At 43.5% G+C, this 20,972-nt stretch overlaps 1 protein-coding gene across 1 annotated transcript in view; it reads left to right on the forward strand.

Annotated features, from left to right (window-relative positions):
- Positions 1–20,972, forward strand: part of LOC109899150 (RNA binding fox-1 homolog 3) — a 745,488-nt gene that overhangs the window by 527,414 nt on the left and 197,102 nt on the right. Inside the window, exon 6 of the mRNA XM_031836492.1 lies at positions 1,623–1,747. Within this exon, the coding sequence (XP_031692352.1) occupies positions 1,623–1,747 (125 nt within the window). The remainder of the gene's footprint in view (positions 1–1,622; positions 1,748–20,972) is intronic.

The raw sequence follows: 20,972 nt of genomic DNA on the forward strand, positions 1-20,972 counted from the left end.
AGGATACAACACAAGCTAATACTTATTTGATGCCATTAGCATTTGCATTGTTTTGCAGAATTAATAGAAACATGTAACTACATAAGCACAATTAAGTATAATAATAGAGTAATTATTAGTAAGGCAAACAACAATGAAGGCAATGTGGGAGCCAGCTGGAAAATGTGCCAGGGGAGAAAAGTTCGGGGAGGTTTTGTTCCGACTGGAGATGTACAAATGTCTGCATACTTAACCTGAAGAAACACTGGGAGAGTGCTTGGGCTCTCTTCGAAGAGAGAAGTTTGTCCAGCTCATCTAGCTTATCCTCGCCTTACATTAGCATATCAAACGTACATCGTCCGCTACAGTGAAATGGGCAACTTCTATGTGAATTAATGAGGAGGCTGAGAACACCTAATTTGAAACTGTTCTTAGAAAATCATGTCAATTTGAAACATAGCCTCTAGACAATTAGAAGGCAGCGTGTCTTGGTTTGAGGGCAGCACGGTTTAACTGTCGTGATAAATAACAATCACATTTTAGAATAGTGAGCCAATTCTGACATCACGTGCATGAGAAAACTCACACCCTACTGTTAGAGATAGAGATATTTAGAACTCGAGCATAAAAAAGTGGATAAAAACCCAATAAATGGCTAAATGTACCGATCTATGGGTTGGGGGTGTAGCTTTCAGATAGATATTTTTGGCCACCCATGAGAGTAAACTTTATTCCTGTTCATTGTAAGTTTGTACATTGAAAATGTATAGTTAACCACATTAGAGACTTTAATATCAAATTAATATCATTATTTAAGCTTTGTTAAAGCTGCAAAAGTGTCTGTGCTCAACCTTAAAATATGTTGACAAAACAACTGAACAGATAAACTGGAATGACAATTACTCTCACAGGTGGCCAAAAAGAACTATCTGAAAGCCACGCCCCTACTAACCCATGTCTCCAATCTTCTGTTCTCACCCAGTGGTTCATAGCTCAATTTCCCAGAATCAACACCCCAACCTGGCTCTTTTTAAGTTTACATACCAAACAACCCAGCATTTTTCTGGTGTACAGACACAAATCCTCTGGATCCCTCTCTTATGCAATGAGACAACAGTACAGTCCTCTTTATTTTATTTTTAAGCTGACACTGGTTTATAAACATTACACTTTTTGTTTTTGGGCAATGTATGAATGATGTGCGTGTGTGTGTGCCTGTGTTTATGCTTGCTTTTGTTCCCTGTGTGCGTGAAAATATAGTTTGTCTCTCCATCTTTTTCTTCCTGTGTGTTTCTCTCTCCCTGACCTATCCAATAACTCTGTCCAGGAAGTTCGCTGTTTATTAACTCAGTCCATTTCTTTCTTTCTTTCTTTCTTTCTTTCTTTCTTTCTTTCTTTCTTTCTTTCTTTCTTTCTTTCTTTCTTTCTTTCTTTCTTTCTTTCTTTCTTTCTTTCTTTCTTTCTGTCTGTCTGTCTGTCTGTCTTTCTTTCTGTCTCTTTCTCTCTTGCTCTCTCTCTCTCTTTCACTGTCTCTCTCTCATATTTTTACATTATTTTCTATAATATATTGTATGACATCACATTTTATGTATTTCTGCATATGAACCAAGACATTTACCTATCATGTATTTCTATCTCCATAGAAACCAAACCAGGAACTGGCTTGTGTAAGCAGCAGGGAACCATTGCTCTTTTTGGCAACGTGGTGTACAGCGGCCTGCTCAACGAACACATCTGGCATTTCGGGATACCCATCGTCACCAGACTGGTGAGTTTTGGGGAGTCCTCCCTTCCTCTCTGTCTATCGTCACTTACTGTGCTGTGATTGATCTCTGCTCCATCGTGGGTGGTTGTTCTGTGCCATTGCTATGTTTTAAAAAAACTGCAGTCTTGAACATGTCAGACACACTGTAAACCCCAAGGCATTTTTAGCTCAAATACTTCAAGTCCTCACACTGATCTAATCCTGGCAGTAATTATGAATGCAGGTGAATACAAGTTCCAACTTTTGGAAATCCTAACTCTGGCTAGATTCCAAATGTAATTACACATCACTTTGCAAACCAACATAATGTGACTTGCAGTTAGGGTTGCAAAATTCTGATACGTTTTCCAGAAATCACGGAAATCCTTCTTTTTTTTTACCAGAAAATTACTGGAATTCTGCAACCCTTACGTTCAGCCCTGATGTAGCCTGTAAACCATGAGTTTCAGGACCTTGCATTAGAGTGAAGCTAGGCCTCAAAATAAGGCCTCATGAGATATGTATTGTTGGTATTTCCTTTATTTTGCCAGTTAATTGTATGTGCTTGTGATAAAACCTAATCCACAGTTTTTTTTTACTATTGACACTCTGTGGCTAAATTATGCTCTCTAGTGTTTGATACATTTTTTAAATAATAGTTGTAAAAAACAATGCCTCTTGGGCCCCCTACAGGCTTGGGTGCAAAGGCTTTCAGCACCTGAAAAGGCGTCCTCATGCTTCCCTTATTATGATAACATTTTGTGAAGTTTTGGTCTTCGGCAAGAGTTTTTTCGGCTGTTCATGCACACACATGTTTTTCTCAAGTCAAGCCGAAGTTCTACACCACTTCATCATTCATTGGTCGACAGTAAGGATTCTTTGTTGTCATTCATCGATAGACGATTCATCGACACAAGATCTCCTCTGCAAAAATGTACAAATTAATGGCATATTTCTTAAATTATCTTCATTCATTCGGACTACTTTGAGGAAGTGTACACTGGCTACGGCGTCTCAAGATGGACAAACAGTATTATTGACGCGTTTCTCTTTTTTCAAACCGAAGGTCTTATAGTTAAGGGAGTATGCGAGAATACTCAGCCGAATACTCAGGATTCCACACCCTAATAGGGATCTATTGTTTTAATCATATCACAATCCACTTTCACCATTTGAATGTAGACCCGAATACAATACTTTTTTGTAGTAATTTTTCTAACATATATTTTATTAAAATATGCAAATGAGGCAATACCTCACTAAATGTATTTACATACCGTGCAAATTCATTTTTCTAGACACTGGATGAAGTCAGCCTAAATACACTACATGACCAAAAGTATGTGGACATTCAGCCACAAGAGCATTCGTGAGGTCGGGGACTGATGTTGTAGGCCTGTCTCGCAGTCGGCGTTCCAAATCATCCAAAGGGTGTTTAATGGGGTTGAGCTCAGGGCTCTGTGCAGGCCAGTCAAGTTCTTCCAAACTGATCCTGACAAGCCATATCTGAATGGACCTCGCTTTGTGCATGGGGGCATTAAGATTTCCCTTCACTGGAACTGAAGGGGTATCCCGAACCATGAAAAACAGACCCAGACCATTATTCCTCCTCCACCAAACTTTACAGTTTGCACTATGCATTGGGGCAGTTAGCATTTTCCTGGCATCCGCCAAATCCAGATTTATCCGTCGGACTGCCAGTTTCCAATGCTCCAGAGTCCAATTGCGGCAAGCTTTACACCACTCCAGCCGACGATTGGCATTGCGCATGGTGATCTTAGGCTTGTGTGCGGCTGCTCGGCCATGGAAACCCATTTAATGAAGCTCCTGATGAACAGTTATTGTGCTGACGTTGCTTCCAGGGGCAGTTTGGAACTCTGTAATGAGTGTTACAATTTAGGAGAGATGATTTTTTACGCACTTCAGCACTCAGTGGTCCCGTTGTGTGACCTACCACTTTGAGCCTGAGCCATTGTTGCTTCAGAAGTTTCCACTTCACAATAACAGCACTTACATTTGACCGGGGCAGCTCTAGGAGGGCAGAAATTTGACAAACTGACTTGTTGGAAAGGTGTCATCCTATGACGGTGCCACGATGAAAGTCACTGAGCTCTTCAGTAAGGCCATTCCAATGCCAATGTAAGGCCATTCTTCTGTAAGGCAATTCTACTGCTAATCTCTATGGAGATTGCATGGCTGTGTGCTCAATTTTATACACCTATCAGCAATGTGTGTGGCTGAAATAGCCGAATATACTAATTTGAGGTGTGTCCACATACTTGTGTATATATAGTGTATTTGTGTTTCATTTTGTTAAGACACTCCAGGATCGGGCTTCTCCAGAGCAAATTGTGGATAAATACTTTTCTCATCTTTCAATCTGTAAAATACTATAGACATTTTTGGCACATTTTTCCCATTTTTTTTTTATCCAGGATAAAACATTTACAACATATTAGCATTCCCTCTGGGCAAGTCTGGATAATATATTCAAGGATAACCACATGCAATTCGGTAAATGCAGATGCTTCTGAAGCTGATAAAATTGTGTTGGCGTGTGGGAAGAGTCTGACTTTCGGGAAATGGCAGTTAGAATTAGACTACAAAACGACAAATGCCTATTTAGACCCCATCACCGTCTCTTCAAAGTATGTTACTAAATGTAGTCCAGTTTGCAATATTCTCTAGGAAATGGGCTTTGAAACTATGTGTAATTCAATGTGTTGATCTTTAAAATGATTGATGTATGTCCATGAATGTGGTTAAAATTCAATTTTTGGGGTCTAAAAAACGAATATTAATAGACCAAAATACCAACAAATTGGCAAATGCTAAAAAATCAATTCAGCCTGTGGTGCCTGTCTTTAAGTTTCCTCAAAAGGTTTGAGTAATGACAGCACATTGGGGTTTATAGTGCAGTGTGTAATAGCAATTATTGACGTTGTATTAATATAATTGTTTGATATAGTGATGCTGTGAATCCAAATAAAAGGGAATTTGTTTGCCGAATATTGAAGTAGAGGAATTGTTTAAAAATCTCAAATTGGGGAAACTAAATTCAACTGAAAGTTGCTAATAATAATATACATGATGATTGTTTATGAAGTAATATTAGAAACATTACATTTTGATTGATTGCTCCATCCTTTAAAGGCTACATAACATTTTCAGATCAGCTATAGACAGTTATGAGTCTACTTAGATGGTTTTGATTGAGGCTAGTTTGGCGATATGCTAATTTGCCCTCATGATTTTTTCTGATGTAAGTTGGTTTGACTTTTATACTTTTTTCAATCCAATATATTTCCTCAGAGTTCTGAATATTTAATTGTGAATATTTATATAGCAGCTGATATCATCAAAAATGTTACGAGCTTGGTCCATATTTTATTGATAGAGACATTTGATGGCGCACACTCACACACAAACACATACAGACACACACAGACTCTGACATACACTCTGACAGACTCAGGCACACACACATGCGCCAACACACACACACGTTAAATGATTCAGTGCATGCTACAGCTGTCAAAGCCCAGGGTTGGAGAGACGGGGTAGAAATGAAATAGATGTCAAATTGAACAGCTGTCCTTGGCATAACTCATGTTTTAATATTGCAAGGTGTTTGTATAGTGGAGGAATATGACACTGGGCCCAACTCTGCTGGGGCAGTATTCATACTATAACATCTTTGTTTGTTTGTGTGTGTGTGTTCTTGTGTGGGCATGTGCACGTTTGCACGTCTGCAAGTGGATTGTTCATACACCAAGAAGACGTGTAAAGAGGACATATTACCTGTAAAATACCCTGAAGACTTGCCTTGATTGACCATTCTTCCTACAATAGGGAATATAGTCAATGATTAATCAGAGGCAGTTGTTCGGAACCAATGACTAGTCTCTTCTTTCAGAGGACTAAGTAATTAATAAGTTAATTGAGGTAATTGAAAAATGACTGGAGAATCCTCTCCTCCATTCTACTGCAGAGACAGAGAGAGAGAGGGGGGGGGAGAGATATGGGGTGTGCAGAGACAGAGAGAGAGAGAGAGAGAGAGAGAGAGAGAGGGGGGGGAGAGATATGGGGTGTGCAGAGAGAGAGAGAGAGAGAGAGAGAGAGGGGGGGGGGGGGGAGAGATATGGGGTGTGCAGAGACAGAGAGAGAGAGAGAGAGAGAGAGAGAGAGGGGGGGGGGAGAGATATGGGGTGTGCAGAGACAGAGAGAGAGAGAGAGAGAGAGAGAGGGGGGGGGGGGGGAGAGATATGGGGTGTGCAGAGACAGAGAGAGAGAGAGAGAGAGAGAGAGAGAGAGAGAGAGAGAGAGGGGGGGGGGAGAGATATGGGGTGTGCAGAGACAGAGAGAGAGAGAGAGAGAGAGAGAGAGAGGGGGGGGGGGAGAGATATGGGGTGTGCAGAGACAGAGAGAGAGAGAGAGAGAGAGAGAGAGAGAGAGAGAGAGAGAGAGGGGGGGGAGAGATATGGGGGTGTGCAGAGACAGAGAGAGAGAGAGAGAGAGAGAGAGAGAGAGAGAGAGAGAGAGAGAGAGAGAGAGAGAGAGAGGGGGGGGGGGAAAAGATATGGGGTGTGCAGAGACAGAGAGAGAGAGAGAGAGAGAGAGAGAGAGAGAGAGAGAGAGAGAGAGAGAGAGAGAGAGAGAGAGAGAGAGAGAGAGAGGGGGGGGAGAGATATGGGGTGTGCAGAGACAGAGAGAGAGAGAGAGAGAGAGAGAGAGAGAGAGAGAGAGAGAGAGAGAGAGAGACAGAGAGAGAGAGAGAGAGAGAGAGAGAAACAGCCCTGCACTGGCTGCTCTATTTATTTTATCATACACACAGAACAGATGACAGAGGCAAATGCACTACAAGCTAATAAGTAGGGGTGTGTGTGTGTATTAATTTGTGTGTGTGGCTGTTGTCAACTACCTTTGCTGTGAAAGCCTGTTTGGTTCCTGACAGTCAAAATCATATTTGGTTTACATAGCTAGGTAGCTAGTCTAAGGGTGACTGCAGCAAATATAATTACAGGGGTTCCCTTTTCATCTTAGCCAAAGATACTTATAGGTTTCCCCTTTCCTCTGTGTCTGTGGTTAGCTAGTTACCAGTTAGCTAGTCTTCAGCTAGCATAGAACAAAAGGGGGGAAGGGTCATTCAAAACCAGGAGTCTGGAACCAAAATAGTTTCGTTTCATAAAATGCTTTATTTCCGACCTGCAAAATAAAGTTAAAAAATAATTACACATCACTTTGCAAACCAACATAATGTGACCCCCCCCCCAGCTGATAGTGTGCTAGATGAGTGCAGATAGTGCTGCCTAGGCTAAAGCTATAGTTGTTTTCACGATGGACAGACAAGTGTAGGGCATGAGATACGACTGACATTTTGTTGGTGGGGAGAGAGCAAAAGAGGGTGGAGGAGGCCTGGCATCTTGTTATGACATGCATTATCTGAATTAGGCCCACATAATTATACCTACGGAGGAGCAGCTTCTATGGAGGAACTTTAGAACGTCTTTGAACTTTGGCTTAACGTTGGGCCAGAGCTAGCTAGGTAGCTACCTAACAAGTGTGTGTGTGCAAAGCGGCACTGGAATTAAAAACACTTCTTACCTTTTTGTAGTTAATAAATCCAAAGTGAAACGTGATAACCATAACTAGCATTGAGAAAGTTAATACATTATTCTCTAATTAAAATATCTCTATCTTCTGAATCACGCTTGTAACGTCAGTAGGCTACAATAGCCTATGCTTAAGATGAGGAGGGGGAGGGGCAGGTTGCGTGCACACACAATGGCAAAGAGTGACAGAGTGGGGGCTTTGGATAGGCACCTTGTTGTTTTTTGTGAGACTGGAAAAAAATGTCCCGGGAACGTAAAATAACATTATTAACGGCTTCCATGCTTTTAAAATAACGGTTCTGTTTCCGGAACAGTATTGATCATGTTTTTTCGATTCTGATTCTGTTTTGTTCTTTTCTGTTTTTTGGTTTGTTCCCTGTACTGGATTCAACCCCTGCTCAAAACTGTCTCAGTTGTCATTTCAACACATGAAACAACATGTCAAACAGAACATGTATAATCATTCTTGACATCATTGATAGTTATGGTTTATGAATATCGTCTGGCAGTCAATGTTTTGTCTATATTGACACATTTAAAATGACCAAACCGTTGGACAAACAAATCATTTGTGAAACCATGATGTGATGTATGACAGGATTTGGATGTTGCATGACATTTTTATGTTGTTTGAGTTGTTTTATGTTAAAGCAAATTAGCTTGAGATGATTTGACTGCAACACTGTGTCCATGTTGCTTGACATTTAAAGGAACTGGATTAGGATGATGCTGCGGAATCTTTAATATGTAGTATCAATTATTTTAAGACTACAGTGCCTGATTTCCGGCGCCAGATTTACTGGTTAATAATGATATGTTTACATGACTTATATTGTTTTATTTTATTTGACTGTTTTACAATTCAGAATTAAAAAAACTGTTCTAGGACACTCAGATGCTTCTCTGTCGAATAAATGGGTCTTTGGCGCCATATGGCGGTCGGCTGCATCATTACCCATTTTGTCAGGTCCTTAGAAAAACACCTCCCCAAATCAACTATTTCGCAACACAGACATCCCCGACGTTATTCAAAATATTGCCTTCTTGCTAGATCGATTGATGAATACAGCCACAGCAAAACAGTTCAAAATGTCTTTCAGCGCAAGAGGATTTATGAAACAGAAGTAGAAGGATATTAAAGACCCCCTATTTCGACTTAATTCCTGTCCTTTAGGATAAATTATCATTTAGGTTCCACCTCTGAAGAATGACACAGGATGGATGCCAATACATATTCACAAAATGGGGGGTGGGAACATTGTGGGTGATTCCCACATGGATTGATGCCCTTAGACGAACCATCAAACAGGCAAGGCATCAAAATAGGACTACGAATGAATGCTACTATACTAGCTCTGACGCTCATCGGATGTGGCAGGGCTTGAAAACTATTACGGACTACAAAGGAAAACCCAGGCGCAAGCTGCCCAGTGACGCAAGCCTACCAGACAAACTCAATGCCTTTTATGCTTGCTTTGAGGCAAGCAACACTGAAGCATGCATGAGAGCACCAGCTGTTCCAGACAACTGTGTGATCACGCTCTCCATAGCCGATGTGAACAAGATCTTTAAACAGGTCAACATTCACAAAGCCACTGGGCCAGACTGGTCACTAGGACGTGTACTCAAAGCATAAGAGGACAAAATGGCAAGTGTCTTAACTGACATTTTCAACCTCTCCCTGACCGAGTTTGTAATACCTACATGTTTCAAACAGACACACATAGTCCCTGTGCCAAAGATAACCTGCTTAAATGATTACCGCCCCGTAGCACTCAAGTTGGTAGCCATGAAGTGCTTTGAAAGGCTGGTCACATCAACACCATCATGCCGGAAACCCTAGACCCACTCCAATTCGCATACCTCCCCAACAGATCCACAGATGATGCAATCTCTGGACAAATGGAACACGTATGTGAGAATGCTGTTCATTAACTACAGCTCAGCGTTCAACACCATAGTGCCCTCAAAGCTCATCACTAAGCTAAGGATCCTGGGACTAAACATCTACCTCTGTAACTGACTAGAACGGTTTGGGCACATTTTTTCTCCGTTCTATTTGGTAGACTCATGCCATGGTTCTCACAGGTAGGGAAAGTGCTACAATGACTTAGCTCACAATGCAAACCGCAAATGATATGTCACAACACCCTGAGGGCATCAGACACGAAACTAAACACGAATACTTGATGTAACAACAGCTAAAAATAGATTAACAAGTGTATGACATTGTCTACTGCGGGCACCTTTTCATTATAGGATAGACACTTGTGATTTCTAGCTGCACCAATCAAATCCTTTATTGTAGGGGGAGCGGGGTTACAAAATGCAATCATATCACACACAATTTTACCATTTGTAAAAAAATAAAAAATAAATATATGGATCTTTTTTATACAGACTAGATCAGAAAGAGGTGAAACTATCCAAAGGATTATAATAAAATTAGTCCATGGCTCAGGTGAAAGCTGTAGCCAGAGACGGAAGAGGAAGCTAGACAGCCCACTCTTTTTTTTCTGTTTTTTTTCTGGATCAATGCAAGTCAATGAACAAAGTAGACCAGACCCAGATGCTTTTGCAATTGCGTCTATGGGAGACCCACCCTGTTAAGTAGACCGGAACTGACTATTTATTTTCAATTGTATACGGCCTGAGTAACTATCTTAATTTATCCACCATCTTTGCTATAGCCAAAGATTATCTATTATGTTGCTCAGTTCAGTCGCGACTCATGAACTTCGCAGGTGTTTCTAATTCATAAATAATACCATGCTGGTGGGTGGTACCATTCAAATAAAACCCAGGCCTGAAATGAAACGTAAGCAAAAAACTATGTGCACATCATTTCATAGGAAAATACACGTCATTGGCACGAATTTGCACAAAGTGGGCAGTTCAGGTTTGTCACTTCAAGGCCAAATATATCATACTTTGACTAAAACGATGACTTATTTACTTAAATAGTTGTGCAATGTCATTGGTAAGCTTTGGCTGGTGTAGATGCCTCACCAGTCTCAACATCAACAGTGAATGCTGGATGCTGGCCTTCTAGGCAGAGCTCCTCTGTCCAGTGTCTGTGTTCTTTGCAACTCTGCCTAGAAGGACAGGATCCCGGAGTCGCCTCTGTTGATGTTGAGACTGGTGTTTTGCAGGTAATATTTAATGAAGCTGCCAGTTGAGGACTTGTGAGGCATCTGTTTCTCAAATTAGACACCCTAATGTACTTGTCCTCTTGCTCAGTCTTGCACCGGGGCCTCCCACTCCTCTTTCTATTCTGGTTAGGGCCAGTTTGTACTGTTCTGTGAAGGGAGTAGTACACAGCGTTGTACGAGATCTTCAATTTCTTGGCAATTTCTCGCATGGAATAGTCTTCATTTCTCAAAACAAGAATAGACGGACGAGTTTCAGAAGAAAGATTTTCCTTTCTGAACATTTTGAGCCTGTAATCGAACCCACAAATGCTGATGCTCCAGATACTCAACTAGTCTAAAGAAGGCCAGTTTTATTGCTTCTTTAATCAGGACAACAGTTTTCAGCTGTGCTAATTACAAAAGAGTTGTCTAATGATCAATTAGCCTTTTAAAATGAAAAACTTGGATTAGATAACACAACGTGCCATTAGAACACAGGAGGGATGGTTGCTGATAATGGGCCTCTGTACGCCTATGTAGATATTTCATTAAAAAACAGACGTTTCCAGCAACAATAGTAATTTACAACATTAACAATGTCTACACTGTATTCCTGATCAACTTGATGTTATTTTAATGGACAAAAAAATGTGCTTTTCTTTCAAAAACAAGGATTTTCTAAGTGACCACAAACTTTTGAATGGTAGTGTGTATATATATATATATATATATACAGTTGAAGTTGGAAGTTTACATACACCTTAGCCAAATACATTTCAACCATTTTTTTCACAATTCCTGACATTTAATCCGATAAAAAATTCCCTGTCTTAGGTCAGTTAGTATCACCACTTTATTTTAAGAATGTGAAATTTCAGAATAATAGTAGAGAGAATGATTTATTTTTGCTTTTATTTCTTTCATCCCATTCCCAGTAGGTCAGACATTTACATACACTCAATTAGTATTTTGTTTCCTTGCCTTTAAATTGTTGAGTCAGATTTGTAGGCCTCCTTGCTCACACACGTTTTTTCAGTTCTGCACACATATTTTATATAGGTTTTAGGTCAGGGATTTTTGATGGCCACTCCAATACCGTGACTTTGTTGTCCTTAAGACATTTTGCCACAACTTTGGAAGAAGGCTTGGTGTCATTGTCCATTTGGAAGACCCATTTGCGACCAAGTTTTAACTTCCTGACTGATGTCTTGAGATGTTGCTTCAATATATCCACATATTTTTTTCCTCATAATGCCATCTATTTTGTGAAGTGCACCAGTCCCTCCTGTAGCAAGCACCCCCACAACATGATGCTGCCACCCCTGTGCGTCACGGTTGGGATGGTGATCTTCGGCTTGCAGGCGCCCCCCTTTTCCTCCAAACATAACGATGGTCATTATGGCCAAACAGTTCTATTTTTGTTTCATCAGACCAGAGGACATTTCTCCAAAATGTATGATCTTTGTCCCCATGTGCAGTTGCAAACCGTAGTCTGGCTTTTTAATGGTGGTTTTGGAGCAGTGGCTTCTTCCTTGCTGAGCGGCCTTTCAGGTTGTGTCGATATCGGACTCGGTTTACTGTGGATATGGATACTTTTGTACCTGTTTCCTCCAGCATCTTTACAAGGTCCTTTGCTGTTGCTCTGGGATTGATTTGCACTTTTCACACCAAAGTACGCTCATCTCTAGGAGACAGAACGCGTCTCATTCCTGAGTGGTATGATGGCTATGTGGTCCCAAGATGTTTATACTTGCATACTATTGTTTGTACATATGAACGTGGTACCTTCAGGCATGAACCAGACTTGTGGAGGTCTACAATTTCTTTTCTGAGGTCTTGGCTGATTTCTTTTGATTTTCCCATGATGTCAAGCAAAGAGGCACTGAGTTTGAAGTTAGGCCTTGAAATACATCCACAGGTACACCTCCAATTGACTCAAATTATGTGAATTAGCCTATCAGAAGCTTCTAAAGTCATTACATAATTTTAATGGAACAGTCAACTTAGTGTATGTGAACTTCTGGCACACTGGAATTGTGATACAGTGAATTATAAGTGAAATAATCTGTCTGTAAACAATTGTTGAAAGAATTACTTGTGTCCTGCACAAAGTAGATGTCCTAACCGACTTGCCAAAACTATAGTTTGTTAACAAGACATTTGTGAAGTGGTTGAAAAATGAGTTTTAATGACTCCAACCTAAGTGTATGTAAACTTCCGACTTCAACTGTATGTATATATATATTTTTACATACAGTTGAATTTATATATATTTACACTGCTCAAAAAAATAAAGAGAACACTTAAACAACACAATGTAACTCCAAGTCAATCACACTTCTGTGAAATCAAACTGTCCACTTAGAAAGCAACACTGATTGACAATAAATTCCACATGCTGTTGTGCAAATGGAATAGACAACAGGTGGAAATTATAGGCAATTAGCAAGACACCCCCAATAAAGGAGTGGTTCTGCAGGTGATAACCACAGACCACTTCTCAGTTCCTATGCTTCCTGGCTGATGTTTTGGTCACTTTTGAATGCTGGCGGTGCTTTCACTCTAGTGGTAGCATGAGATGGAGTCTACAACCCACACAAGTGGCTCAGGTAGTGCAGCTCATCCAGGATGGCACATCAATACGAGCTGTGGCAAGAAGGTTTGCTGTGTCTGTCAGCGTAGTGTCCAGAACATGGAAGTGCTACCAGGAGACAGGCCAGTACATCGGGAGACGTGGAGAAGGCCGTAGGAGGGCAACAACACAGCAGCAGGACCGCTACCTCCGCCTTTGTGCAAGAAGGAGCAGGAGGAGCACTGCCAGAGCCCTGCAAAATGACCTCCAGCAGGCCACAAATGCGCATGTGTCTGCTCAAACGGTCAGAAACTCCATGAGGGTGGTATGAGGGTCCGACGTCCACAGGTGGGGGTTGTGCTTACAGCCCAACACCGTGCAGGACGTTTGGCATTTGCCAGAGAACACCAAGATTGGCAAATTCGCCACTGGCGCCCTGTGCTCTTCACAGATAAATGCAGGTTCACACTGAGCACATGTGACAGACGTGACAGTCTGGAGACGCCGTGGAGAACGTTCTGCTGCCTGCAACCTCCTCCAGCATGACCGGTTTGGCGGTGGGTCAGTCATGGTGTGGGGTGGCATTTCTTTGGGGGGCCGCATAGCCCTTCATGTGCTCGCCAGAGGTAGCCTGACTGCCATTAGGTACCGAGATGAGATCCTCAGACCCCTTGTGAGACCATATGCTGGTGTGTTTGGCCCTGGGTTCCTCCTAATGCAAGACAATGCTAGACCTCATGTGGCTGGAGTGTGTCAGCAGTTTCTGCAAGAGGAAGGCATTGATGCTATGGACTGGCCCGCCCGTTCCCCAGACCTGAATCCAATTGAGCACATCTGGGACATCATATCTCGCTCCATCCACCAATACCACGTTGCACCACAGACTGTCCAGGAGTTGGAGGATGCTTTAGTCCAGGTCTGGGAGGAGATCCCTCAGGAGCATGCCCAGGCGTTGTATGGAGGTCATACATGCATGTGGAGGCCACACACACTACTGAGCCTCATTTTGACTTGTTTTAAGGACATTACATCAAAGTTGGATCCGCCTGTAGTGTGGTTTTCCACTTTAATTTTGAGTGTGACTCCAAATACAGGCCTCCATGGGTTGATAAATTTGATTTCCATTGATCATTTTTGTGTGATTTTGTTGCCAGCACATTCAACTATGTGAAGAAAAAACTATTTAATAAGAATATTTCATTCATTCAGATCTAGGATGTGTTATTTTAGTGTTCCCTTTATTTTTTTGAGCAGTGTATATAGCACCATACAGTTTTTTTATTGTGGTTTAATAGCCATATTCTATTCTTAAAATTCCATTGTGTTTATTAAATAATTGATCCAGTTATATAAAAAAAAGAGCTGTGGCCAAAATATTCTAATGAGCCACAGCCCCTACATTTAAATTATCACTAAAAGAGGAAAGAACCCTTTTTTGAACTGCAAAGAACCATTGAGATGCTCAGAGTTATGCTACGTTTGATACCGGAGCTCCAAGGCATCACTATCAGTCAATGTGTGTATCACTTTATCAGAAGTACCTCATCAATGACCTCCAATGCCTTGTTTGATCACATGCTTTTTCAAACCATGTGTTGCAAAATGTGAGATCCCACTGATTTCGCCGTGGTTCTGTTGATTCTTTTGACACTGACATCTACTGGACACTGTACTTACAAATATAGCTAGGGTTTTATCCATAATGTTCACCTGACTAGGGGCGGCAGGTAGCCTAGTGGTTAGAGCGTTGGGCCAGGAAGGTTGCTAGCTCGAATCCCTGAGCTGACATGGTAAAAATCTGTCGTTCTGCTCCCGGATAAGGCATTTAACCCACTGATCCTAGGCGGTCATTGTAAATAAGAATTTGTTCCTAACTGACTTGTCTTGTTAAATAAATATAAACTATTTTAAAAAGTAGTAGAGGAGAGAACTAGGGGATATTCAGGGACGTTAGAGGATGAGTTTTAATCTCGTTAAAGGCACACTAAAGGCACACTTTATGCAGTTGTTCTAATAATAGTTTTTATTTAGTGTAGTATAAGCTTCTGTCTTAAGCATCCTAAATAATGCCATAGATTCAGTTTTTGAAAAATAGTCAACTTGAAGGCAAAGAAGAGAAGCATGATGTAAGATGCAAACCTGATATTCCAACTGATTATAGACCTACTAAAGCCAAAAGCTTCACCACGGTGTTATCCTGATGATATTGGAGAAAAAACATTGATCTGATAATCACACACTTCTATTTCTTGCTGGCCAGCTGATGTTACTAATATGCATTGTGTACAGGTAATGAAGCTCAGAGTAATTTACCGTTTTTCAGCACAATTTGGTGAAAGCGGAGAAGCCTTCAGAAAGCCTTGATTTCCCATCGCTCGTTCCACATAGAACCATCACCCTTTCCAAAGACCCCTTGAGGAAGCCTAATTTCTTAGTGTGAGTCACCAAGGACACCCTTCTGCCACATGTAGAATGCATGGGAGAATTGGCAGTGCTAAAGCCACTAGTGTATAGTAGATTTACAATAATCTATTCTAATTCTGTGTTAAACCAAATACGAACAACAGTGGTGAAATGTGACAACAGGATCTAGGCCTTCAGAGAGACAGTGTAAAGCTCCGGGTGTCGTGGGTGTGGAGTCAGACGCAGGAAACAGAGAGTGCGATGCTGTGCTCTTTAATGCCCAAAAACGCAACACAGGGTGCTCACAACCAAAATATACGACCAGGAACAAACACGTTCCTCTACATACAAAACAGAAGGTCACAATAATCAATCCCGCACAAAGAACCAGGCGGGCCGGCTGACTAATAAAGCCTCCCTAATTATACCCAACTCAAAACAGGTGTACTCAATAAACACATAAGGAGGGGGAGGAAAGAATCAGTGGCAGCTAGTAGGCCGGCGACGACGACCGCCGAGCGCCACCTGAACGGGAAGGGGAGCCACCTTCGGTCGGCTTCGTGACAGTACCCCCCCCTGACGCGCGGCTCTCGCAGCGCGGCTCCGGCACCTCACACACTGCGGCCCAAGCTTCCGGCAGGGCAAGCGGAGGGGCAGGTTTCGGGTCGAGAGCCAGACCCTGTCCCCCGGTACAAGCACGGGGGCCTCACTGCGGTGGCGGTCAGCACTCCTTTTCTGCCGTCCACTAGCTTGTTGAAGGGATTCCTGGACGGCCCTCCAGGTCTCTTTGGAGCGCTGCACCCATTCCTCCACCGCAGGAGCCTCAGTCTGGCTCGGATGTCATGGTGCCAGGACCGGCTGGTACCCCATCACACACTGAAAGGGGGACACATTAGTAGAGGAGTGGCGTAGTGAGTTCTGGGCCATTTCGGCCCAGGGGATGTATCTTGCCCACTCCCCTGGCCGGTCCTGGCAATACGACCGCAGAAACCTACCCTACTGGTTTACTCTCTCCAACTGCCCATTACTCTTGGGGTGATAACCGGAGGTCAGGCTGACCGAGACCCCCAGACGCTCTATGAATGCCCTCCATACTTGGGACATGAACTGGGGGCCCTGATCAGAAACGATGTCCTCCGGCACCCCGTAGTGACGGAAGACGTGGGTGAATAATGCCTCCACAGTCTGTAGGGCTGTAGGGATACCGGGCAACGGGAGGAGACGGCAGGACTTAGAGAACCGATCCACAATCACCAGAACCGTGGTGTTCCCCTGAGATGGGGGAAGATCGGTCAGGAAATCTACGGATAGATGTGACCATGGCCGTTGTGGAACGGGGAAGGGTTGTAACTTCCCTCTAGGAAGGTGCCTAGGAGCTTTACTCTGGGCGCATACCGAACAGGAGGAGACATAAACCTTAATGTCCCTAGCCAAGGTAGGCCACCAATACCTCCCCCGAAGGCTCCCCACTGTCCTCCTCACCCCAGGGTGACCCGAGGAGGGTAGGACGTGAGCCCACCGAATCAGTTGGTCCCGAACACCAAGCGGCACGTACTTCCGCCCCACCGGACACTGAGGCGGCGCGGGTTCAGCCCGTAAAGCCCGCTCGATGTCCGAGTCCACCTCCCATACCACTGGTGCTATCAGCCTTGAGGCGGGAAGGATGGGAGTAGGTTCGGTGGAGCCAGTGTCTCCACACCTTCAGAGCCCTGACCACCGCTAACAACTCCCGGTCCCCCACATCATAGTTACGCTCCGTGGGGCTGAGCCTCCTTGAGAAGAAAGCGCAGGGGCGGAGTTTTGGTGGCGTACCCGAGCGCTGTGATAGCATGGCACCCACCCCTGCCTCGGACGCGTCCACCTCCACTTTGAATGCTAGAGAGGGGTCCGGATGTGCCAACAACCAAAGAAAAATCCTGATTGGATATTTTTTTATCTTCAGTATAGTACTGCTTTAACATCATATCGGAAACTCGTTATTATGAGTTATTTACGTCTAACTTTTTATTGGTTGATTCTGATACTTCCCAAGTATGCAACTCGGTACCTTTCTACCACCAGTAAGCAAGTAAAACATTTCAAAGTTTCAAAGCTTCCAACAGGAATTAAACCTTCTCTTTTCAACACAAACTGAAGATATATATTCAGAAGATCATTCATGTTGTTTAAAAGATGAAATAGAAGTATATACTGTATATTTTTTTATAGATCCTTAGGCCTTCTCTGAAAGTAGGCCAAGAAAGCCTTCACAGTTCCCCACTGACAGACAGTAGCTATCGATAGTTGTTAATCTCAGATAAAGTATCTGTAATATATAGATGTACTGTACTACTGTGTGGGTGTCTGCTCTCCCCAGTCCTGTCTCCATCCCCCCACCTCCCTACCCTACCCTACTCTCACCTCTCTCCCTCCCCCCAGCTCACTCCCTACTCTACCCTCACCTCTCTCCCTACTCTACCCTCACCTCACCTCTCTCTCTACCCTACCCTCTCCTCTCTCCCTCCCCCCACCTCCCTACCCTACCCTACTCTCACTTCACTCCCTACTCTACCCTCACCTCTCTCCAACCCACCCTCTCCTCTCTCCCTCCCCCCACCTCCCTACCCTACCCTCACCTCTCTCCCTGCCCCCAAGCTCTCTCCCTACCCTACTCTCACCTCATTCCCCCACCTCCCTACCGTACCCTCACCTCACTCCCTCCCCCCCAGCTCTCTCCCTACCCTACTCTCACCTCTATCCCCCCACCTCCCTACCGTACCCTCACCTCGCTCCCTCCCTCCCCCTCACCTCTCTCCCTCCACCACCTCTCTCCCTCCCCCTCACCTCTCCTGACCTTTTTCCTTACCCTCACCTCTCTCCCTCCCACGACCTCTCTCTCCCCCAACCTCTCCCCCTCACCTTCCTCTCTCCCTCACCTCTCTCTTTCTTTCTCTCCTTCTTTCTCTCTCAATCTCTCTCTCCCCCCTTTTCTGTCTCTCTATCCTTCATTTAAAAACGTCTGTGGCAGTATTATTATCAGGGAGGCATGATGGAGGAGGACTCTGCCAATATAGCCTCCCAGATGTCTTCACTTGCAGCTGGCCAACACTAGCAAACCTGTACTAGCAAACCTGTAATTAAGACACAACACAGGCTGGCTGGCTGGCTGGCTGGATGACACACACACACACACACAGGCACACATGCATACATGCGCACACACATACATCATTTTTTTTTATTTTTTTTTATTTAACCTTTATTTAACCAGGTAGGCTAGTTGAGAACAAGTTCTCATTTGCAACTGCGACCTGGCCAAGATAAAGCATAGCAGTGTGAGCAGACAACACAGAGTTACACATGGAATAAACAATTAACAAGTCAATAACACAGTAGAAAACAAAGGGGGAGTCTATATACAATGTGTGCAAAAGGCATGAGGAGGTAGGCGAATAATTACAATTTTGCAGATTAACACTGGAGTGATAAATGATCAGATGGTCATGTACAGGTAGAGATATTGGTGTGCAAAAGAGCAGAAAAGTAAATAAATAAAAACAGTATGGGGATGAGGTAGGTGAAAATGGGTGGGCTATTTACCAATAGACTATGTACAGCTGCAGCGATCGGTTAGCTGCTCAGATAGCTGATGTTTGAAGTTGGTGAGGGAGATAAAAGTCTCCAACTTCAGCGATTTTTGCAATTCGTTCCAGTCACAGGCAGCAGAGTACTGGAACGAAAGGCGGCCAAATGAGGTGTTGGCTTTAGGGATGATCAGCGAGATACACCTGCTGGAGCGCGTGCTACGGATGGGTGTTGCCATCGTGACCAGTGAACTGAGATAAGGCGGAGCTTTACCTAGCATGGACTTGTAGATGACCTGGAGCCAGTGGGTCTGGCGACGAATATGTAACGAGGGCCAGCCGACTAGAGCATACAAGTCGCAGTGGTGGGTGGTATAAGGTGCTTTAGTGACAAAACGGATGGCACTGTGATAGACTGCATCCAGTTTGCTGAGTAGAGTGTTGGAAGCCATTTTGTAGATGACAAGTAACAAACACACATATGCAACACAAGGTTGCATGAATCCAACCACTCACTCTGCAGTTTGGCTAGTGTGCTCAGGTGAGCTAATAGGCTGAGAGGCTGCATTCCTCTGAGAATATAATTGGTAGAGGGTGGTGATGGTTGACAGACTGAGGCACTACTTTTTACCAGGACCCATATGACTCTGGTCAAAAGTGGTGAACTATATAAGGAATATGGTACCATTTGGGACACAGCCTGAGAGCTGGTTGGTCTAGAGGAGCTGAGAGGATTTGAAAGACTGGCCAGCCTTCATGTGGAGCTGGGCCTGAGCTGAGAGAGGCTGAGAGAAGGAGGCTGGCACAGTGTTAGACTGGGAAGAGACTCTCTAGGACAGAGAGTTGGCTTTTGGCTCTCTCTCCTAGGCTCTCTCTCTCCTAGGCTCTCTCTCTCTCATAGTCTCTCTCTCTCTCCTAGGCTCTCTCTTCTCCTAGGCTCTCTCTTCTCCTAGGCTCTCTCTCGCTCTCTATCCTAGGCTCTCTCTCACTCTCTCTCCTAGGCTCTCTCTCTCTCCTAGGCTCTCTCTCTCCTAGGCTCTCTCTCTCCTAGGCTCTCTCTCTCCTAGGCTCTCTCTCTCTCTCTCTCTCTCTCTCTCTTAGGCTCTCTCTCTCCCTCTCTCTCTCCTAGTCTCTCTCTCTTAGTCTTTCTCTCTCTCTCTCTCTCTCTCTCTCTCTCTCCTAGGCTCTATCTAACACAACCATGTGCAACTGCCACTCTAAACACTCACTCTGTATTGGCCAATAGAAAGTATGGGGGGAGAATACCCACTGTCTGTTTCACACTCTCCCTTACATCCGGGAGGGGTTTCTGGGTTCCAGGGCTGCATGGGCAGCTTCGTAGTGTTTGAGGGTGTGCTTTCTGAGGTCAGCACACAGACCTACAGGATGATGACATTAGAAACAAGGTGGGCAATGGAATTTAAAATAAATTAAAGTAGAAGAAATAGAGACAAATATTATATATTATATTATATATATATAATATATAATATAATATTATATTTAAAAATATTTTTCACAAGAAAATGCCAAATAATACAAAAGAGAGATACGTTTAGAAAGAAAGAAAAAAAACAGATCCTAAAAAGCCATTTCCACCCAGTTTGAGGGTCACATCACATTAATAATCAGAGAGCATCCTGACCGGTTGCTTCACTGCCTGGTATGGCAATTGCTCGGCATTCGACTGTAAGGCTCTGCAGAGGGTAGTGCGTACGGCCCAGTACATCACTGGGGCTAAGCTTCCTGCCACCCCCCTCATCTTAAATAAGCATGCCCCTATCAAAAAATGTAGAACTAAGAACAGATATAGCCATTGGTTCACTCCAGACCTGACTGCCCTTGACCAGCACAAAAACATCCTGTGGCGGACTGCAATAGCATCGAATAGTCCCCGCGATAAGCAACTTTTCAGGGAAGTCAGGAACCAATACACACAGTCAGTCAAGAAAGCAAAGGCCAACTTTT

This window comes from Oncorhynchus kisutch, linkage group LG11 (assembly GCF_002021735.2).
Source record: "Oncorhynchus kisutch isolate 150728-3 linkage group LG11, Okis_V2, whole genome shotgun sequence".
Classification (NCBI taxonomy): Eukaryota; Metazoa; Chordata; class Actinopteri; order Salmoniformes; family Salmonidae; genus Oncorhynchus; species Oncorhynchus kisutch.